General features: G+C 53.5%; 1 protein-coding gene across 2 annotated transcripts; it reads right to left on the bottom strand.

The window, feature by feature from the left end:
• Window positions 1-6,054: 6,054 nt before the first annotated feature.
• Window positions 6,055-13,566, bottom strand: TBL2 (transducin beta like 2). Of its 2 annotated transcripts, none has more exons than XM_080830119.1 (7): window positions 13,369-13,566; window positions 11,861-11,991; window positions 11,426-11,610; window positions 10,801-10,952; window positions 10,336-10,462; window positions 9,831-9,983; window positions 6,055-9,602 (listed from the first exon to the last, which is right to left on the bottom strand). In XM_080830119.1, exons 1-7 carry the CDS (start codon window positions 13,496-13,498, stop codon window positions 9,140-9,142), a joined length of 1,341 nt encoding a protein of 446 aa, XP_080686245.1. In that variant the 5' UTR covers window positions 13,499-13,566; the 3' UTR covers window positions 6,055-9,139. The 2 variants fall into 2 exon arrangements, with proteins under 2 accessions (XP_080686245.1, XP_080686246.1); XM_080830120.1 differs by having other exon boundaries at window positions 11,426-11,572; window positions 13,369-13,528.
• Window positions 13,567-18,457: the final 4,891 nt, after the last annotated feature.

Below are 18,457 nucleotides of genomic sequence, written 5' to 3'. Positions count from 1 at the left end.
AAGCATGGATGTCAGTAAGCAACAGTGCTCTCTGCCACAGTGGACAACTTTGGGGTGTGGCACGTCAAGAAACTCATGTTTGGCCTGGGCTCCAGATCACAAAAGGCGTAGAGGTATGCAGGGCAGAGGGAGACGGACCTACGGACCTACTCGGGCACCAGAGACCAGTCCTCATCACCAGCAACATCAACATATCTTTCACTTTGGGTTTGCGGTGAAGGTCGTTGTGTCTCCTGCCTCGGGGCTCCCCAAACCACCGACACCTGTCTGGGCTGTCAAACCCCCTGGGGATGGTTGGTGTGCATGTCCGTGTCCCAGCCTGACCATCATTTTATAGCCTGTACATGCCAAGGCAGAGGACTTAGCACTCATTTAAGATCTGATGCATCAGCTGGATCTGAAAGACACGATAGCAAATGAGAGGGGGGACCTTTCTGTGGACGGAAGGAAAAGTGATGATGCTGTCCAGCAGGCACCAGGGCGTGGGTTGCTGAATCTTGCCGCATCACCCTGGCCTCTGGATGTCTGGTCGCTGCTGAGGAACCCCCCCCCCCCCGTTGCTCCCATCCGCTGATTCAGAATCAATACAGGAGATAATGGTGGTGGGTTCCAGGGATTCTAGAAAGTCTTAGACCAACGGAGCCAAAGCAGGTCTCTGGGGTCTGAGGGGTCTGATGGATTGCAGCTACCCCCACCCCACCCTAACTGGTTGGGCGCGAAGTCTTCTTGGTAGCTAGTGCTTTGAGTTCTGATTGTCTGGACGTGGTGTGGTGGAGGTGAACGGAAATCCCAGAAGGTGCCCAGGGTGGCTACAAGCCTCTGAACCCCAGGGTTTGGCCTTCCGATGCTGGAGTTTAATGATCTCTTCCCTCAGGAGCAGTGAGCCCCTGGGACAATCAGTCGGGTATGAACTCACAAGATGTTGTCATTCTCAGAAAGTAATGGAATGATTTCTACTGGCAGCACAGTTGCACGGTGGAAGGGGTAAGTGGAGGCCACGGTGGGCTCAGGAACTGTTGAGCACCAAGTGTATGTGTTCATCATCGTGTCAGCCAACAAACGTAGCGAACACTCACTCACTTGCACGGCTGCGCTAAGAGCAGGAGGAGGTACGGAGATGGGCTCCTAAGACTACAAAGTCCCCGCCCTCGAGAACTTGCCTCTGGATGGGGGCCGGGGGGGGAAGGTGACACCAAGAACAACCTTGAACCCTAGACTCTGTCCCAGGGCTGAATTCTTAACTTGCCACTTAACTTTGACAAACCTGTGTGTCCATCTGCCACAGGGAATAATTGCTACCTCACCAGGGCTGCTGTGAAATGAACGAAGAAATGTAATGACAGGTTATTGTGAGTGCTTGCAGCGGATCACGTGATGTCTTGCTGGTTTCGTAAGAGTGTGCCTTCGTTGTAGAAAACAGACAACAGCGGACTAAAATTTTTTTTTTAATAAACTTTTTTTTAAAGATTTTATTTATTTATTTGACAGACAGATCACAAGTAGGCAGAGAGGCAGGCAGAGAGAGAAGGGAGGAAGCAGGCTCCCCACTGAGCAGAGAGCCTAATGCGGGGCTCGATCCCAGGAATCTGGGATCATGACCTGAGCTGAAGGCAGAGGCTTTAACCCACTGAGCCACCCAGGCGCCCCGTCGCGGACTAAAATTTTATGTACCCTTCCCCTTGGACTCCCCAAGATATTAGCCTCAGAAAAGCGCCTTTACGGGAGTAGCTGTAATTAGGAAAACACATCCATGCACAAGATGCAATCCCGGGCTTCAAGTGTCCCAGAAAGATCTGCAGACAAAGGAGCGGGTTTCCTGCACGCTGCTGAGGGGCTGGGTGCAGGCAGCGGGAAGAGCCCACTGCCCCTGGGAAAGCGGTCAGAATGAGCGTGGGGCTGGGGTGAAGAGGAGGAAGGAGGGGAGTCCTCGGGTTGTACCAGCAAGCCGTTAGGATGAGAACTCCATCTGAATCCTTCCCTGTATTGTGTGGTTTAAAAACCTACAAGCCAAGGGGTGCCTGGGTGGCTCAGTGGGTTAAAGCCTCTGCCTTCGGCTCAGGTCATGATCCCAGATTCCTGGGATCGAGCCCTGAATCAGGCTCTCTGCTCAGCGGGGAGCCTGTTTCCCTCCCCCTCTCTCTCTGCCGACTGTGATCTCTGTCAAATAAATAAATAAATAAAATCTTTAAAAAAAAACAAGACCCCTACAAGCCAAGCTCTATTCCTGACCCTCCTCTTAAAGCAGCCTTCAGGTTCTGGGAGTTTGAAGGCTGTGCCCCAAACCACGGGCTGATTAAAGGCTTCCGCATCCCTGGGTCAGGTGTGGGAAAGGCCCCTTCTGATGGGAGGTGTCCGGAATGAGCCCCCAAGTGGGCGCTTGGGGAGCCTGAGACCCCGGGGGCGATTGGGGAAGGTTCCAGGGAGGGGACAGTCCTTTTATTCAGCTGACTGGCTCTCTGTTAGGCAGAGACATCAAGGAGACTTGTCCTCCTGTCCTTCAGACAGCACAGTGTGGGGCAGAGACGGAGGACTGTTAAGGCTTGTGAAAACCACGAGCGTCCATTAAGTTAGTCTGAGGCTATGGGAGGAAATCAGTCTCCAAAGAAGAACTCCTGAGCGAGTGGAGGTCAGGCCCGTGTGGCCGAGGACACGAGCCGGAGGACTTCGGGGGCCAAGCAGGGAATGGGATAGCCCGTGTGGGCCGCTGGCTGGTTAACCGTAGCTTTTCCTCGGCTGAGCACAAGCAGGAAAACACTCACTTGTAGGAACAGGACATGCCCAAGGGCAAGGCCCTAGCATCTGAAGATTATTCCAAACCAAGGCAGGAGAGTAAAGGGCAGCGCCTCCCATGCTTTTGTATAGGAATCCCCTGGGAGCTAATTTTGGAGCTAATAAAGAGCAGAGAGGCTCAGGGCTGCCGAAGCAGGATAGGACCCGGGACTTAGTGTTTATACCCCGGCCCCGGGTGATTCTGACACTGGCCACAGCTTGAGAACCCAGAACGTGAGCTCCGGACACGGATCGCGTGGAGTTGAAGCCCAGCTCAGGTGTGCGCCGCCTCGGCGACTCTGGCAATGCTGTGATAGGGACATTCTCTTTTAGTAGAATTAGAATTAGAATCTAATTAGTACCTATCTCAGAGCTGCTGCAAGGGTGGAGGGAGTGGTTACCGGCACGGCACTGAGAACAGGGGGCTGGACTTGAAGTTGTACGCTGGGAGTGGTCCCCCTTATTCTCAGACCTGTTTCGGCTGTGGCAGAAGGGGGCCCCTAGAGAGGACCAAAAAACTAAAGGGATTAGAGGGTAAAACACAATATTCGATACGTTTAACTGAAATTCTTACCAAAAAAAAAAATCAATTAGCAAGCCTATGCTACCAGCCAGTGAGCAGTTTGAGATGTTTGAGCGAGAGACTGGGTGCCCGTGTTGCAGACAGAGCATTCACAAGAGGAGGAAACGCTCTATCAGTCTATTAGAGAGAGCTGGGGTGCTCAGCCCCCCGCCACCCCGTGGCTTCCTTCCTGACCTGTCGGCTTGATCCTGGGGCGTGATGGAGGAATGATCAAGGTGTGAATGCCTTCCACACAGGTGCCCTGGCTGCCACTCCTCTGTGGGATACTTGGCAGAACTTAAAGCGGAGACTGGAGAGGCAGGAATCAGGCCCCAGTTACCGGTGAGTATGCAGGGCTGCTTTCACATACCCAGAACTTCGAGAAGACATACTTGGCTGAACCCTGACAACTCCCAATACTCACCGTATTTCATTTCTTTCTTTTCTTTTTTTTTTTTTTTAAAGATTTTATTTATTTGTCAGAGAGAGAGATCACAAGTAGGCAGAGAGGCAGGCAGAGGGGGAGGGAGAAGCAGGCTCCCCGCTGAGCAGAGAGCCCGACGCGGGGCTCGATCCCAGGACCCTGAGATTATGACCTGAGCCGAAGGCAGAGGCTCAACCCACTGAGCCACCCAGGCGCCCCTGCATTTCATTTCTGATGGGTTGAGAGCTTAGCTTAGGTTAGGGAACTTGAAACTGCAGGCAAAACACCAAGGGTGGGTAACAAGGCTAACGATGCTGGATGTGGGCCAAGAGGCCTCCTTCTGGGGGAACCTGTCCTGGCCTCCTCCGGCTATGTCCCTCTCCATGAGGCACAGGATTTGCGGGACCAGGGAAACGGGGACACCCAGCACTTGCGTTCCCATCTCACTCACCAGACAACAGTTCAGGTACCCATCTCAGATCTTGGAATCCCTGTCCAAAATGACCCAAGCCTGCTTCCAAGGTCTACTGGAGCCTCCCCCCCGGGGCCATTTTCACAATGGCGCTGTCCCATGGTACACACCCTAAGGCCCAAGTGCAGGGGGTGGGGCACGTAAGAAGTCACGGTTTGCAGCAATATGATGACACCTGCGAAGTGTGCGCTGGGGCTTCCCTTGCAATGTGGCCAGGAACCAGGTGGGAAGAGAAGAGGCCTAGGCCACAATGGGGGAGGGGCCGCCGTGACAGCACACTGTGGCACAGACTGGACTCAGAATTCTAAATTCAAACTCAGCCTTCCGGAACGTTATGTCTCGGTGAGGAGGGTGGGACGTTATTTGGGCTCAGCTTGGTTTTTAAACTTTGAAATCTTAGGACATGGCACGGGGATCTCCATTTGTATTCCTGCTTCTGGCTTTTACAAATGTTGGGGATGTGCCTGATGGCTAAAGGTATGTACCAGAGAGGCCGCTGAGATACTGGGGTGTGCCATTGATTATATGCCTTGCGCGGTTTAACTCTAATTATACCAATGTTAAGGCCTTTCGATGGCAAGCAAGAATATCCCAATTCAAACAGACTTCATCATAAATAGGAATATATTGGTTCTTGTAACTGACAAGTCCGGTGGCAGACACCTCAGTGTGTCTGGATCCCGCAGCCTCACTGGCATCCTCAGCACATGGTCTCTGCCTCCCTGTGTTAGCTTCCTCCTAGGGGAGGACTGCCCATTGTAATACGCCTAATCCTACTTACTAAGCAGTCCCCGTGGAAAATTAAATCTTTTCTAAAGATCTGGCAAGGTCCAGGGACCTGATGATCGGTTACGTGCCCACCATGGAGGGTCTCTGTCTCTCTCCTCTAAGTAGTGTGGATTGTGGATTAAGAGTCGGGGAAGTGTCGTTCACCAAATGAAAATTAATATGTGGATGCCGGGAGGCCGGCTGAGGCAAAAACAATAGTGGGTTTTGGGGGATCAAGGCTTAGTACTCAAGTTAGCCGCTATTCGTGTGATCAAGAAAATGCAGATGAGGGGCGCCTGGGTGGCTCAGTGGGTTAAAGCCTCTGCCTTCGGCTCAGGTCGTGATCCCAGGGTCCTGGGATCGATCCCCGCTTCGGGCTCTCTGCTCAGCAGGGAGCCTGCCTCTCCCTCTCTCTCTGCCTGCCTCTCTGCCTACTTGTGGTCTGTCTGTCAAATAAAATCTTAATTAAAAAAAAAAAAGGAAACGTGGATGGACTCAAACCAGGTGCGTGTGAGGAAAAGCGGAAACCAGGCTCGTTCTCCAGCAGCCCAGAACTCTGGAATCAGAGTTGGCAGCTTGAAGAAATGGGAGACTAGGAAATGCCCTGACACGCTTAGAAGCCACAGCGGAATTGCATGTAGCCATCGGGCGTTCAGTTGCTGGGGCCAGCCCTGCGATGCCAACCCGTGCCCCTCAGTGCGCCTCTGCCTCGAGAGCGGGGTGTGGAACCAAGCCACACTCACCAACAAGACGCCGCCTCTGGTAGAGAAGTACGTGAACCCCCAAATTATTACGTTTCTAGATCTGTGGCCAATTGGGGGCAATGTTCGGTCTACCTAACGCTGAGATAACCCACTATCACTGATGACTCATCGTGACAGTCTGTGCTTCCTACCCCCATTCATCTCTGATTACGGGGCAATCTTGAAGAGGAGGAGCCTTCCTACCTTGATGGAAACTGACCAAGGCTATCAATAGGCCTTTAATTGTGCACTTTTGTGGTTTAAATACCATGCCCTATTTTTGATGACTGATAAAAATAGGCTATATACCACCATGTAAAATATATCCCCGGCTTTTTATTTTGAAAAATTGCAAACCCGCAGAAGTTGAGATAGTGATACTAAAATATTAGTGCTGCCTTCACACACAGAGTTTTCATCAAAAACAACGGCGGCCTCTGGTCTGTGTTAATGTCCAGATACCTTCTTCCATGCTGAGAAGAGAAGCGGCCTTGACATGAGTGACATTGTGAGAGGAGCGGTGTCCTCGGGAAGTCCGTGATGACTTTTCTGGAGGGCTTCACTTGTCTCATGAGACACTCACAGCCCGGCAAAACCCTCAGGACAGGATTCATTCCCATTTTACAGATGAGGAAACAAACTCAGAGAGCGGCCCCGTGATCTGTCCGCTCAAGATCTCAAGTCAGGAAGCGACCCGGCCGAACCGGGAGCCGAAGACTTCTGACTTCGGTAACTCAACATACTATGCTCACTTGCCTCCTGGATACACAGTGAGAGTGAAGCCAGAACCAGACAGATATGCAAAGAAGTGTTTTAGCCTCGTTCTTCCCTGAAAGCAAATAATCACCAGGACCCATGTACACAGCATTATAAACCAGAAGTCTGTTATCAGGAGTATGAAACCACAAAGGATGTGGAGAGGGACGATGCACACAGAGGGCATCAAAATGTCTGCTCACTGCCCCCCAGTTTGACTTCAATATTTATCAAGTGCTTACTCCGTCCCTGGTATCGTGCTTGGGATACAGAACAAATAAAACGGACAAAGATCTGCCCTTGTGGAGCTCACATTTCCGTAGCTTAAAGAACAATCCAGAAGCTCCCAACGAGAGGCCGGTGGGCTGCATCTGGCCCACGTTAGTGTTCTGTTTGGTCCGCACCGTGTTTAATTTTTGTCTTTTTCCAATAGATCGCCAGCTTCTAGCTTCTCTCAAACAAGCAACTTCTGCTGGATTCCTGAATAATAAGTAGCAGCCACCTTCTCCCTCACCCCGGACACGGGCCCTCAGGAGGTCACTTCGGTTTCCCCCCATTTCCCACCGTCTTGCACCCAGACCAGTGTGGCCCCAGGCATGCATCTGCGTTTTCCACTTGACCTTCGTAAGTACTCAGCCCCAGGAGCAAACAAACATCCAAACGAGGTCATTTCAGACAGCATTGGGTAAATACAAAACAAATAAAGTAAGCTAATGTGACGCGTGTGGTATGACTGGTGGAAAGGGCTACTTCAGACTGGGCGGTCAGGGAGGGTTCTCTGTCAAGTGTAACTGGACGGAGGACTGAATTACAAGCATGACGAGTCGGCCAACAGCAAAGAAAAAGGCTTCCAAGCAGAGGGCACAGCCTCTTGGGACAGAACTTGGCTTGGCCAAATCTGTAACAGCAAGGTTGGAGGTGGCTGGGAGAGTGGTAACGAGATCACAGAGGAAGGAAGCAGCCAGATTACATAGGACCTTGCAGGCCATGACGAGAATTTTGGATTTTATTCCAAGTGCGATGGGAAGCCTTCGGAAGCTTTTTGCTTGGGAACAATGTGTTCTGGTTTACATTTTCGAAAATCGCTCTGCTATGTAGAGTGACTTAACGAGGCAAGAGAGGAAGCAGTGGGACCCGTGAGGAAGCAACCTTATCACAGTCCAGTAGGTGACAGTGGCTAGGACCAGGATGATAACACAAAAGATGGAGAGAAACAGATACAGGATATAATCTCAAGTCCAACCAAAAAGAATTTCCTGATGGAGTGGAATGGTAGGAGTGAGAGCAGGCCGGAGGGATTAATGAAAAAGAGAGTCCGTCATTAAGGATAACTCCAAGTTTATGCCTCGTTCAAATATTTATGAGTTGGGGATATTTGGGGAGGCCTCGGTTTTAGGGAAAGAGACAGCAAGACCGTGATTTCAGATGAATGCATTTTGCCAAGATTCAAGGCTTTTGGATCCTCATTTTCCTTCTCCCACACCCAAATGGTCTCAAATCCAAAACATCTGAACTTTGAAATGCCGCATCTCTTACCAACTCTGTCCCTTCAACTTCAGATCCATTGCCTGTGTCCTGATTCAATCCTCTCTCGCCCTGACTTTCACAGCAGCCGTCTACAGCTATGAATTAACTAGCAGAAAGCGCTTGATAGCCACATGCCCCCTCCCATTAGCCATGACTGGCCGCAGTAATCATGTCCTGTTCATTTTTATCTCCAGTGCCTAGTGCTGTGCTGGACACAGAGCGGACACTGAAATACAGGACAAACTGAAAACAGGATGTAACCGTGACAAGAGGAGTCCAATCCTAGAATCCTACGATTCATCTACCCAACTTAAAGCAGAACCAGATACAACATGTATGATCAAGTTCCAGAAACTTCGCCTTCCCAAGGCAATGTATTTCTTTCCTTTCATTTAGTTTCGAACTCCAATGAGTCCCACTTTTACCTGGTTGTTAGTAAGTGAGATTGGCCGACAGGCAACACGTATCAGTACTCTTTTCCACATCGAGGGACTTCACATACCTTCCCAACACCTCTGTAATAAGCAGGTCGAGAGAATATCTAGTGTCCATTTTACAAATAAAAAAACTGAGGCACAGAATGGAATCCCTTAATTCCCCTTCAACGGAGGTAGGAGCTTCGCCTGGATTAAGACTAGCCCTTCCTTGACACCACAGCACAGAGGAAAATACCCCAGGCTCCCACCCGTGCCAAGACCGCTGGTTCGTACTCGGGTGTCCCCTAGGTTTTGCCTCCACAATTACAAACTCCTTTGGGTACCAGGGTGTGATGCCACAAGGTCAAGGCCATGTCCTCTTTCTCTCTCTCTCTCCCCCCAATTTACTATTTCGCTCTGTGCCTGGTGAAGACAGATTCCATCCCTCGGGCCCAGGAGAAAGAGAAGCACCTTGGTCATTAGACTGGGAGGTCAAGCAAGGCCAGGAGTCACAACCGGCAAGGAGAGAGAGAGATCAAAGTAGGCAAGACGAGTTTCAATGGGGAAAAGGGAGAGAGCAGCCACCGCTGAGAAAATCAGAAGACTCCTTTGAAAAGGTTTCCGGCTGGGGAGTCCCTGGGAAGAAAGGGCAGCCACGGTGGCAGCAGCATGCCAGATCCTTCCCGCCAGACCCTCCCAGAGTCATTTCTTCAAGGCGCCCAGGCTTCTCAGGGCCTCCTGGGCCTGGGTCAGCTGCTGCTGCAGCCTCTGGCGGGTGCTCTCGTTGGAGGCCCGCTTCAGGAGGCCCTGCATTTCCTCCACCACTGCCCGGTGGCCGGGGGTGTTGTGGAACAGCCGCACTGCCCGGTCCCCACAGGAGGCCAGAAGCCGGCCAGTGATGTCAAAGGACAAGTCAGTGATACACTCCCCGTGGACCTGCTCAAAGCTCTCCTCCTTCTCACCCCGCCGGGTGTTGTACAGATGAATACTGCTGCCACTGGCCAAGGCCAAGACCTGGGCGTCCGGGGAGAGTGCCAGGCGGCACGGCATGGCGCTCGCCGCTTCAAAGCAGCCTGTCCTCAGCAAGTAGGGATCCTGCTGCTTCTTGTACTCCACGTCCGTGTCCCACAGTTTCCACGTACCGTCCTTGGAGACCGAGGCCATCCTGCAGCATGAAAATCACGGCTCTAGCCCCAACACGCCCTGAGCGGGGAGGGCACCAGGATGGCATGAGGGGCTCCAGCTAGGAAGCCAAATGCACGGCCCGGCCTACTTCCTGCTGAAGCCCGGGCACTCTACCCACTTCAGAGCGGCAGCAGAGATGGGAAGAAGGGCCCTGGTTGCCAAGAGGGGCTGAGAGGCACCGGTAAGACGTCAGAGAGGAGGCACTCACCGGCGGGAGTCATTGGAGAAAGCAAAGAAGTGGACGGCCGCAGAGTGGCCCTTCAGTTCGAAGGCTCGCACGACCTCCTGGAAGTCGCTTTTCTTCCCGAAGCACACTTCCCAGACTTTTACATCTGGGGTGAAGCCACACGAGGCCACGAACCTGCCACACACAACCAGGTTCCTTTACAACTTCACTTTAAGGGCATCTCATTTCTGCCAACCCGCTAAACCTCATTCCTGGGAGAGTTAATAATCTTAGGCGTAAATAACACCGCGTCTTTTAAAACCGCTTTTATACGCAGGACTCAGTCCATCTTCATAACCACTCTGTAAGGTATGTAATACCCCCAGCCCAGCCTTCTAAAAACTATAGATGAACAGAGACTAAGGGCTTGGATGTAGGCATCCTGATTCCACACTGTATGCTCTTTCCACCGTTTGAAGCTGGCTGGCTCTTCTGTCCCTGGCCACAACTTCTGCCCACCCCGGACGCCAAGTCCCTCCTTCCTCACCTGCTACAGGGGGAGATAGCAGCATGCGTGTTGTTCATCTGGTTGGTGTTGATGGTCGACAGCACATGACCTTTCAGATTCCAGATGAGGATAGTCGTGTCACTGGAAGCAGTCATGATGAACTTCCCTGAGAGGGGAAGGACGGGGGGGGGGGTTGACATGAACTGGGGTCAATGACCTGACCAAGTGTCATTCTCTGAGGAGACTCTTACAAAGGCCTCTGCTGTCTCAAATCTCCATGCTCCCCTCCTAGGCCAAGGGTCCCCACAGATAAGGATTTTGCTCAAGACTGTGGGTCTTACCTGCCTCCGCTGGGGACCTGCCGTGGCTCTGGGACACCAGGGGAGCCCAGAGCCAGAGACCTTTCGTCACACTAGAACCGAGCGTAACTCTCAGACAGCGCTAACGCATTCAGCAGATAACTGGTGCTATTTCTTCTAGTCTTACCCTCTGAACGCCTCTTACCTGTGTCCGCGATGCCAATGTTGATGACGGGTGCCTTGTGCTTTTTAGGAAAGTCCTCCGGGTTGGCTGTGAAGGTATAGCCCCCATCCTCTCGCTTGGTCATCTTGAAGACACGGAGGGTGTCTCCGTTGGCCAGCCAGACGATGAAGGCTCTAGAGACAGGTAGCATACAAGGCACTCGTTCGTTTGGACACGGAGGCCTCTGTGCGCCAGGTTCTATGCTAGGCTCTGAGGAACACCACGGTCTTCCTTCTTGCCCCAGTCAGCCCTGCAACTTAACCCCTGGGTTCAAAACCTCTTAACACTCCTCAGAAGATATGACTCTCGTAGCTTTGGCTCCTTCAGAGTTTAGAAAACCGTCCTAATGGCTTCCAAGACGACTCAGGAGCTGGGCTTTGTCTGGTACTTCCCAAGGAGGAACACATCCTCCCCTCTCTGCTTCCTGGCTGTGTAAAATGCAGAGACCTCCACAGAGCCCCAGGCGGTGCTCAAGCTGTCCAGATCCGCTTTCTGCCACCCCCCCCCCCCAGGGAGATCCAGGGTCCCCCCCGTCGCTATCCCAAGTCAGGTGTGGGAAGGACATAAAGCCTGGGGCTGGGCTTCTGCGGGCAGAGCTGAGTCCCACCTGCAGTCAGGGCTGAAGCGCACCAGGGTCGCGTGGTCCAGCTCCACGTTGGCTCTCATGCTGCGATGCTCCCGCTGCAGGAAGTCCTTGGTGCTCCAGATGCGGACGGTGCGATCGTCTGCGCAGGTGGCCAGGTACTTGCCGTTGCTGCTAAAGTCCATGCAAGATATGTTCCCACTGTGGCTCTGAGGGAAGGGTTGCAGGAAGTATGAACAGGGACCCCTTGGGCAGACGGGGTCTGTTGCCTGGATTAACGGCAAGCTGGTGAAGGGGTGTCATGAGGAGGGACGGGATGGGGCATCCCCACGGGTTTGGGTCAGAGGTGGAAGAGTCTGTCACGTGCACAGAATACTAGCGAGGAAAAGTCTGCGAGGGGAGGGGGGATGGTGTGAGTCTGTGTGTGTGTGTGTGTGCTGAGTATGGGTGCCCATGTACCTTCAGTGCCCCAGCCAGGAGGCGGTGCGTGAAGTTGTGCTGTTGAGGCTTCTCCTTGCGAATTCGTTGATGCTGTTTCTGCTTCTTGGATCTCAAGGACTTGTCAAGTGACAATCCATTTGCTTTTTGGCCTATGAGGAGGGGCCGTGTCATGCACCCATTCACTCGCTCACTCAGCCTTTCTGACCGTTGAGTGCAGCAGCAAGAGGTGACCAGACAGGGTCCCAGGCTTGAAAAGGGACAGTGACGTGGGCAAACTGGGTTTGGGATCAGACCGGGTTTGGACTGTGTCTGTACCACCGAGTGATCTGGAGAGACTGCTTGCTGTTAGTCCATACAGCACCTCAGTGCAAATTAGAAAAGGCGCCCGCACAGCTCAGCGGGTACACGGCACAGCCCCCAAGTGCAGGTCATGGGCCGGACATCCCTAGACAGGGAAAAATGTGCACGACCAAATCTGGCGGCCCCGGCCTTGGTAAAGTTACTTCACTGCTCTGGGCTTTAGTCTCCTTAAAGAGAAGAGAGGATTACCCCACACCAGCAACGGAGGCTCGGAGGACTCCCAGAGAGAACTCAGGGATGAGAGGTAGGGAGCCGACACCTGTGGAGCACCAACCCTGTGCCTTTTGCATAAAACAGCTATTTCTGTTGAGAATCAGGCCAGGGGCAAAGCTGGCTTTGTTAGATTACCGCAGATGCCCCTCAATTCCTACAGGAAATACAGCAACTGAGGCGTGTGCGCAGAGACCACCACAATCTGCCCTCTCCAGCCTTGTCCCACCAGCACCCTCCGCTCCGCTCACATCAGAGTCCCATCAAATGCCCTTTGAGAACCGCCTGCCTTCATGCGCGTTGCCTTTGCCAGCGATGGGCTTCCTTCCTCCTTGGCCAAACGGACACATCCATCCTTCAAGACCCCACGCCACGTGCTTCCTACTCAGTGAAGATTTCCTTGACCCCCACCCCCCCCCAACAAAAAAAGCAGGGCTGACCACTCCCACCCTTGGGTTTCCAGTCGCTAGGACCGACCTACTCCCTGAAACCTACTACACTCTATTTCTCGCTTACACTTTCGGGGGTTCCCCCTTACGCGAGAGCGCGCTCCCTAAAGGAACCCCCCCCGCCACCACCTATTAAGAACTAGTCGGGAGTGCTTACAAATGCGGGTCCGCCTCCCCTCACCCCTCCCCGCTTTCCTGAAATAACGAGCTAGTAGCGCGCCGCAGAGTTTGCAAGCTCGCAGCGGCCCCGGGGGGACGCGGAGGCTGAGCGGGACAGGTGCCCGGCGTCGGCCACCGAGGCGGCGGCAGCGCGGGACGCAGCCTGCAACTGCGGGCGCGACCAGCCGGGCGAGCCGCTACCTCGTCTCGGGAAGCGAAGCTCACTTCACCAAAGGAGAAACTGAGGCGCCGGGGGTCCGCGGCACCCCTGCCCGGCCCAAACCGCACGTCGGACGACCGGGAGGTCCCCGCGGGTCGCCCCCACCCGCCCCGCCCCGCCCCACTCACCGGCGGACCGGCTGCACGTCTTCTCCTCCGCGCGCAGCCACCCCCGCGCTACCGCCGCCGTCGCCATCAGGGCCAGCAGCCCGAGCAGCAGCGACAGGCCCATCAGCTCCGGCATCTGCGGCAGCTCCATGCTGGCAGGCCCGCTGCCACCTCAGCCTCCGACGACGCGGGCGCCAGCACGCCTCCGCGGGGCCGCGCACGCACGCGGGGCGGGGTCTGGCCGTTGGCGCGTCCCGAGGGGCGGGATCTGGCCGTTGGGCACCCTGGGGGGCGGGGCCTGACCGTTGGAGCGCCGAAAGGGCGGGGCTTGGCAGTGCCCGTCTCGCGGGGCGGGGCCTGAGCGTTGGAGCGCACCCGAAGGGCGGGGCTTGGCTGGCCCGCCTCGCGGGGCGGGGCCTGACCGTCGGAGCGTTCCGAGGGGCGGGGCTGGGGCCTTCCGGGGTTTGGCTGCGTCGCCTTCGCGGGTCAAGGGCTGGGTTTGTTGGTTCTGCCGAGTCCTGATAATCGTTTACTGATAATCGTTTGTAAAAGGCGCTGGTCCAGCCCTCACCACAGTGGATCCTTTCGAGGAAGCAAGGCGGGGATGAGATCGTCTGGATGCACCCGTGTGTGCCAGGACCAAAGACAAGGAAAATCGGGAGGCGGTTGCCGGGATCCGAGAGGGAGGTGATAAGGGTCTAGACCTAGGGGTGGCCTGGGGAGTGGAAAGGAACTTGAAAAGACTTTTAACGAGATATTTTTATTTTGAAATTAGAGAGTCGCAAGGAGTTTGGGATAACCAGCAGGAAGGTTCCCCGTATACCTTTACCAGGTTTCCCCCAGGGGTGACATCTCACGTAGCTGTTGTGCGATATCAAAACCCGGTGACTGGGGGATAGGTCTACGCAGCTTGTTCTGATTTAACCAAAAAGGAGATATTCGGGGCGCCTGGGTGGCTCAGTCGTTAAGTGTCTGCCTTCGGTTCGGGTCATGATCCCAGGGTTCTGGGGGTCGAGCCCCGCATTTGGGCTCCCTGCTCGGAGGGAAGCCTCCTTCTCCCTCTCCCACTCCCCCTGCTTGTGCTCCCTCTGTCCATGCCAAATGAATAAATAAAATCTTTAAAAAGAAAAAAAAAAGGAGGTATTCTGAAAGACTAATTGATGGGGTTTATTTTATTTCTTTAATTTATTTTTATTTATTTGACAGAGAAATCACAAGCAGGCAGAGAGGCAGGCGGGGGGGAGGGGCGGGGAAGCAGGCCCCCCGCCGAGCAGAGAGCCCGATGCGGGGCTCGATCCCAGGACCCCAGGACCTGAGATCAGACCGGAGCCGAAGGCAGAGGCCCAACCCACTGAGCCACTCAGGCGCCCTGGGTTTATTTTTTTTTAAAGATTTTATTTATTTGACAGAGATCACAAGTAAGCAGAGAGAGAGGAGGAAGCAGGCTCCCCCCCCCCCCCAGCAGAGAGTCCGATTCGGGGCTTGATCCCAGGATCCTGGGATCATGGCCTGAGCCAAAGGCAGAGGCTTTAACCCACTGAGCCACCCAGGCGCCCCAATTGATGGGGTTTAAATTCGACCTGCTTGGCTGGCAAAGAAAGGTTTCCAGAATTTAGCAGTGCCCCACAGGCCTCCCAGCCGTGCAACCCAGAGTGAATTGAAATACCAGGGTCAGGGGTTCCAGATTCAAAGGTTTCCATGCCCACCAGGGAACGTCTCCTGAGAGTGCACGATCTCGGGCCTTTAGAAGGGACCCTCTAAGGAGAAGCGCTGTGCAGAGACCAGGTGACAGACAGACCCATAAGCTTGGTCCAGGGCATAGATCCAGTCAAAGAGCAAATGGAGTGTGGCCTCATTTCCTTCCCTTTTGTCCTTGGGGGTGGGGTGGGGTGGGGTGGGGTTGACATTGACTCAGCTGTGGGCAGTGGGGTGGGGACAGCTGGGGGTGTCCAGAACATCCTGGGGCTTTTCCTCCTTAATTTGCTATTTAGAACTGTAGGACCAGCCATGAACCACTACAACACCTAGAGACAAAGCCGTGCTTTTTTTTTTCTCCTAGTTATTTAAGCAATCTCTACACCCAGTGTGAGGCTCAAATTCATGACCCCCAGATCAGGGTCGGATGTTCTTCTGACTGAGCCAGCCAGATGCCCCGACAAAGCTGTGCCTTTAAGAACTTCATTCAGCAAGCGTTTTGTATATGCCATTCATTGATTGGGAGCTTTGCCTTTCATTTAATCTCCCATTCCCATCCCACAGATTAGGATAGTAATGCTCTAGGAAGTGCTCCTTAAGTGACTTTGCAGAGATCGCATGGATGAAGAGCGAACGTGGGGACACATGCAGGTCTGTGACTCCATAATCTATGGATGTTGGGGACAAGGAGAAGAACAAGTAGGGCTCTGTGGAGAACTCAGTCAAGACTATAGGATTCCCACATCAGGAGTTAGTTGATTTTTCTAGCGGCCTTTAAGGCCAGTGACGCTATGAAATTAAACAAATGAAAAAAAAATTAGGCTCAGGTCTGGTGACTTACCCAAGGTCAACAAGGAAGCAAGAGATACTTCTCCTTGGGGTGGGTGGTAAACTGGGGTCGGCTACACTCCAAGACCCATTCTCCTCCTACCTCGCCACTTGGTGGGTGATAAGGTCTGCAGGCGTCACAGCGGGAAGCCAAGGTTAGCTTGGGGAAGGACAACCAGTGACAAAGCAGGATTTGGGAAGGCTGGGCACATCGGGGAGGAAGCTCTCCCCAGGGGTTTGTGGGGGGCAGTGAGACTTGGTTGTATGGACTACAGACCAGCATCGTTGGAAATGTAAATTCTTTTTTTTTTTTTTAAGATTTTATTTATTTTTTTGACAGAGACAGAGATCACAAGTAGGCAGAGAGGCAGCCAGAGAGAGAGGAGGAAGCAGGTTCCCTGCTGAGCAGAGAGCCCGATGTGGGGGCTCAATCCCAGGACCCTGGGATCCTGACCTGAGCGGAAGGCAGAAGCTTTAACCCCCCAGAGCCACCCAGGCGCCCCGGAAATGTAAATTTTTAGACTCCATTCCAGACCTGCTAACTCAGAAACTCTGGACTTGGGGGTCCCTGACAATTTGTATTTTAAAAAGCCCCACTAGCTGAGTGATTCTGATGCATACATAGTATGGAGATTTAACTGATTTAGATTTATTTATTATTATTTATTATTTAACTGATTTAGCACACTGATTTAACCAACTTCAGCTCCAAACAGGTGCTGTTTGCGGCTCAAAGCATCTTCTTATGGTGCTGCTTAACCTTGGTTGCCCTGTTGGAATCGCTTTAAAAATGCTGGTGGTCGGGGCGCCTGGGTGGCTCCGTGGGTTAAAGCCTCTGCCTTCCGCTCAGGTCATGATCCCAGGGTCCTGGGATCGAGTCCCGCATCGGGCTCTCTGCTCGGCAGGGAGCCTGCTTCCTCCTCTCTCTCTGCCTGCCTCTCTGCCTATTTGTGATCTCTGTCTGTCAAATAAATAAATAAAATCTTTTAAAAAAAATAAAAAAATAAATAAAATAAAAATGCTGGTGGTCGAAGCTTCCACGCTGAGGGCTTCTGATTTAATTGGTCTAGATCGGACCTGGTCGTGAAGACTTTTGAAAGCCTTTCCAAGTTATTTAAGTTTGAGAGGCAGCTGTCAGGGATAGAGCAGACTAATAACATGGCTATACGTAGAAGGGGGTGTTCTGTTGGACCAGGGCGGTGGCTGTGGGGATGGATGCCTACGAGGTCACCTGGCCGGGCCTTGATAACAGGTACCACGGAGCAGTGGGAAGTTGGCGGGAGCCCAAGATGACTGTTTCCAGCTTGTACAAGTGTGTGGATGGTGGCACCCTTCCTGGGGATGGGGACACAAAGAGGACCAGGTTTGAGGAAGGAGACTGTGGGCTGTGGTCTCAGAAATGATGTGTTCTGGGTCGCCTGGGTGGCTCAGTTGTTAAGCATCTGCCTTCGGCTCGGGGCACGATCCCGCAGTCCTGGGATTGAGCCCTGCATCAGGCTCCCCGCTCGGGTGGGTGGGGAGCCTGTTCTCCCTCTGTCTGCTGCTCCCTCCTGCTTGTGCGCTGGCGCTCTCTCGCTCTCTCTCTCACTGTCAATTACATAAATAAACGCTTTCAAAAAAAGAAAGGAAGAAATGAGTTCTGCTTTGGTTCCTTCAAGGGAAAGGGAGCTGTGAAACACCCAGGAGGGAGGGGTCAGGGTGGCAGTTGGATATGTGCTTTTGATACAGAAGAGGAGCGGATCCTCGGCAAAGAGGCCAAAGGGAATGCTGTTGCCCAGGGCTTGCCACAAAGTGAGAAGGAAGTGGGCCAGGAAGTGGAGGAAGACATTCCCATGGCAGGCACTGGGAAGGCACTGCCAGGGAGGAGGGAGAGCCTGGAGAGAATTCCCGATTCAGGAAAGGGTGGTTCTAGAATGAGATCCAAGCTGGGGCGCCTGGATGGCTCAGTCAGTTAGGTGTCTGCCGTTGGCTCAGGGCATGATCTCAGGGTCCTGGGATTGAGCCCAGCATCAGGCTCTCTGCTCAGCGGGGAGCCTGCTTCCCCTCCACCCCCTTCTCTGCCTGCCTCTCTGCCTACTTGTGATCTCTGTCTGTCAAATAAAGTCTAAAAAAAAAAAAAAAAAAAAAAACTTGAAAATAAGGATGAGATCCATGGGCCCAGGGGAAGGCAGGAAGAGCACTGCAAAGTGGTCATTGGATTTGACAATGAGGGAGTCAAGTGACCTTAGTAGCAGCGAGTCAGTGTAGGGGTGAGGCTGGGGTGGAAGTGGGGAGGAGGAGACCAAGGACGGGGTGAGTGGGAGAGGAAGAGAAAGGGAGCGCAAGTGTAGGTAGCCCCCTCAAGGCAAAGTGGCATCTAGTGGGGCGACACAGGGTCAAGCGGGTGCCTCATGGGGACCTTCCTGGAGGTGTGTGCGTGGGGGAAAAGCGGCAGAGCACGCCGTCAGGGTTTTACCTCCTAGAAAGCCACTTCAAACCTCTGTCTGCAGCGACAAAGCACTCCACGCCCGGGTGCCCCTGTTCCCTGCACCGTCGTAGAGAGCGCTGGCTAAAAGCAGAGACTAGAGTCCAGACGGTAACCAAGCAG

This window comes from Martes martes, assembly GCF_963455335.1.
Source record: "Martes martes genome assembly, chromosome: 18".
NCBI classification, from domain to species: Eukaryota; Metazoa; Chordata; class Mammalia; order Carnivora; family Mustelidae; genus Martes; species Martes martes.
Note: the sequence above shows the minus strand (reverse complement) of the source record. Positions and strands in the feature narration are given on the sequence as shown.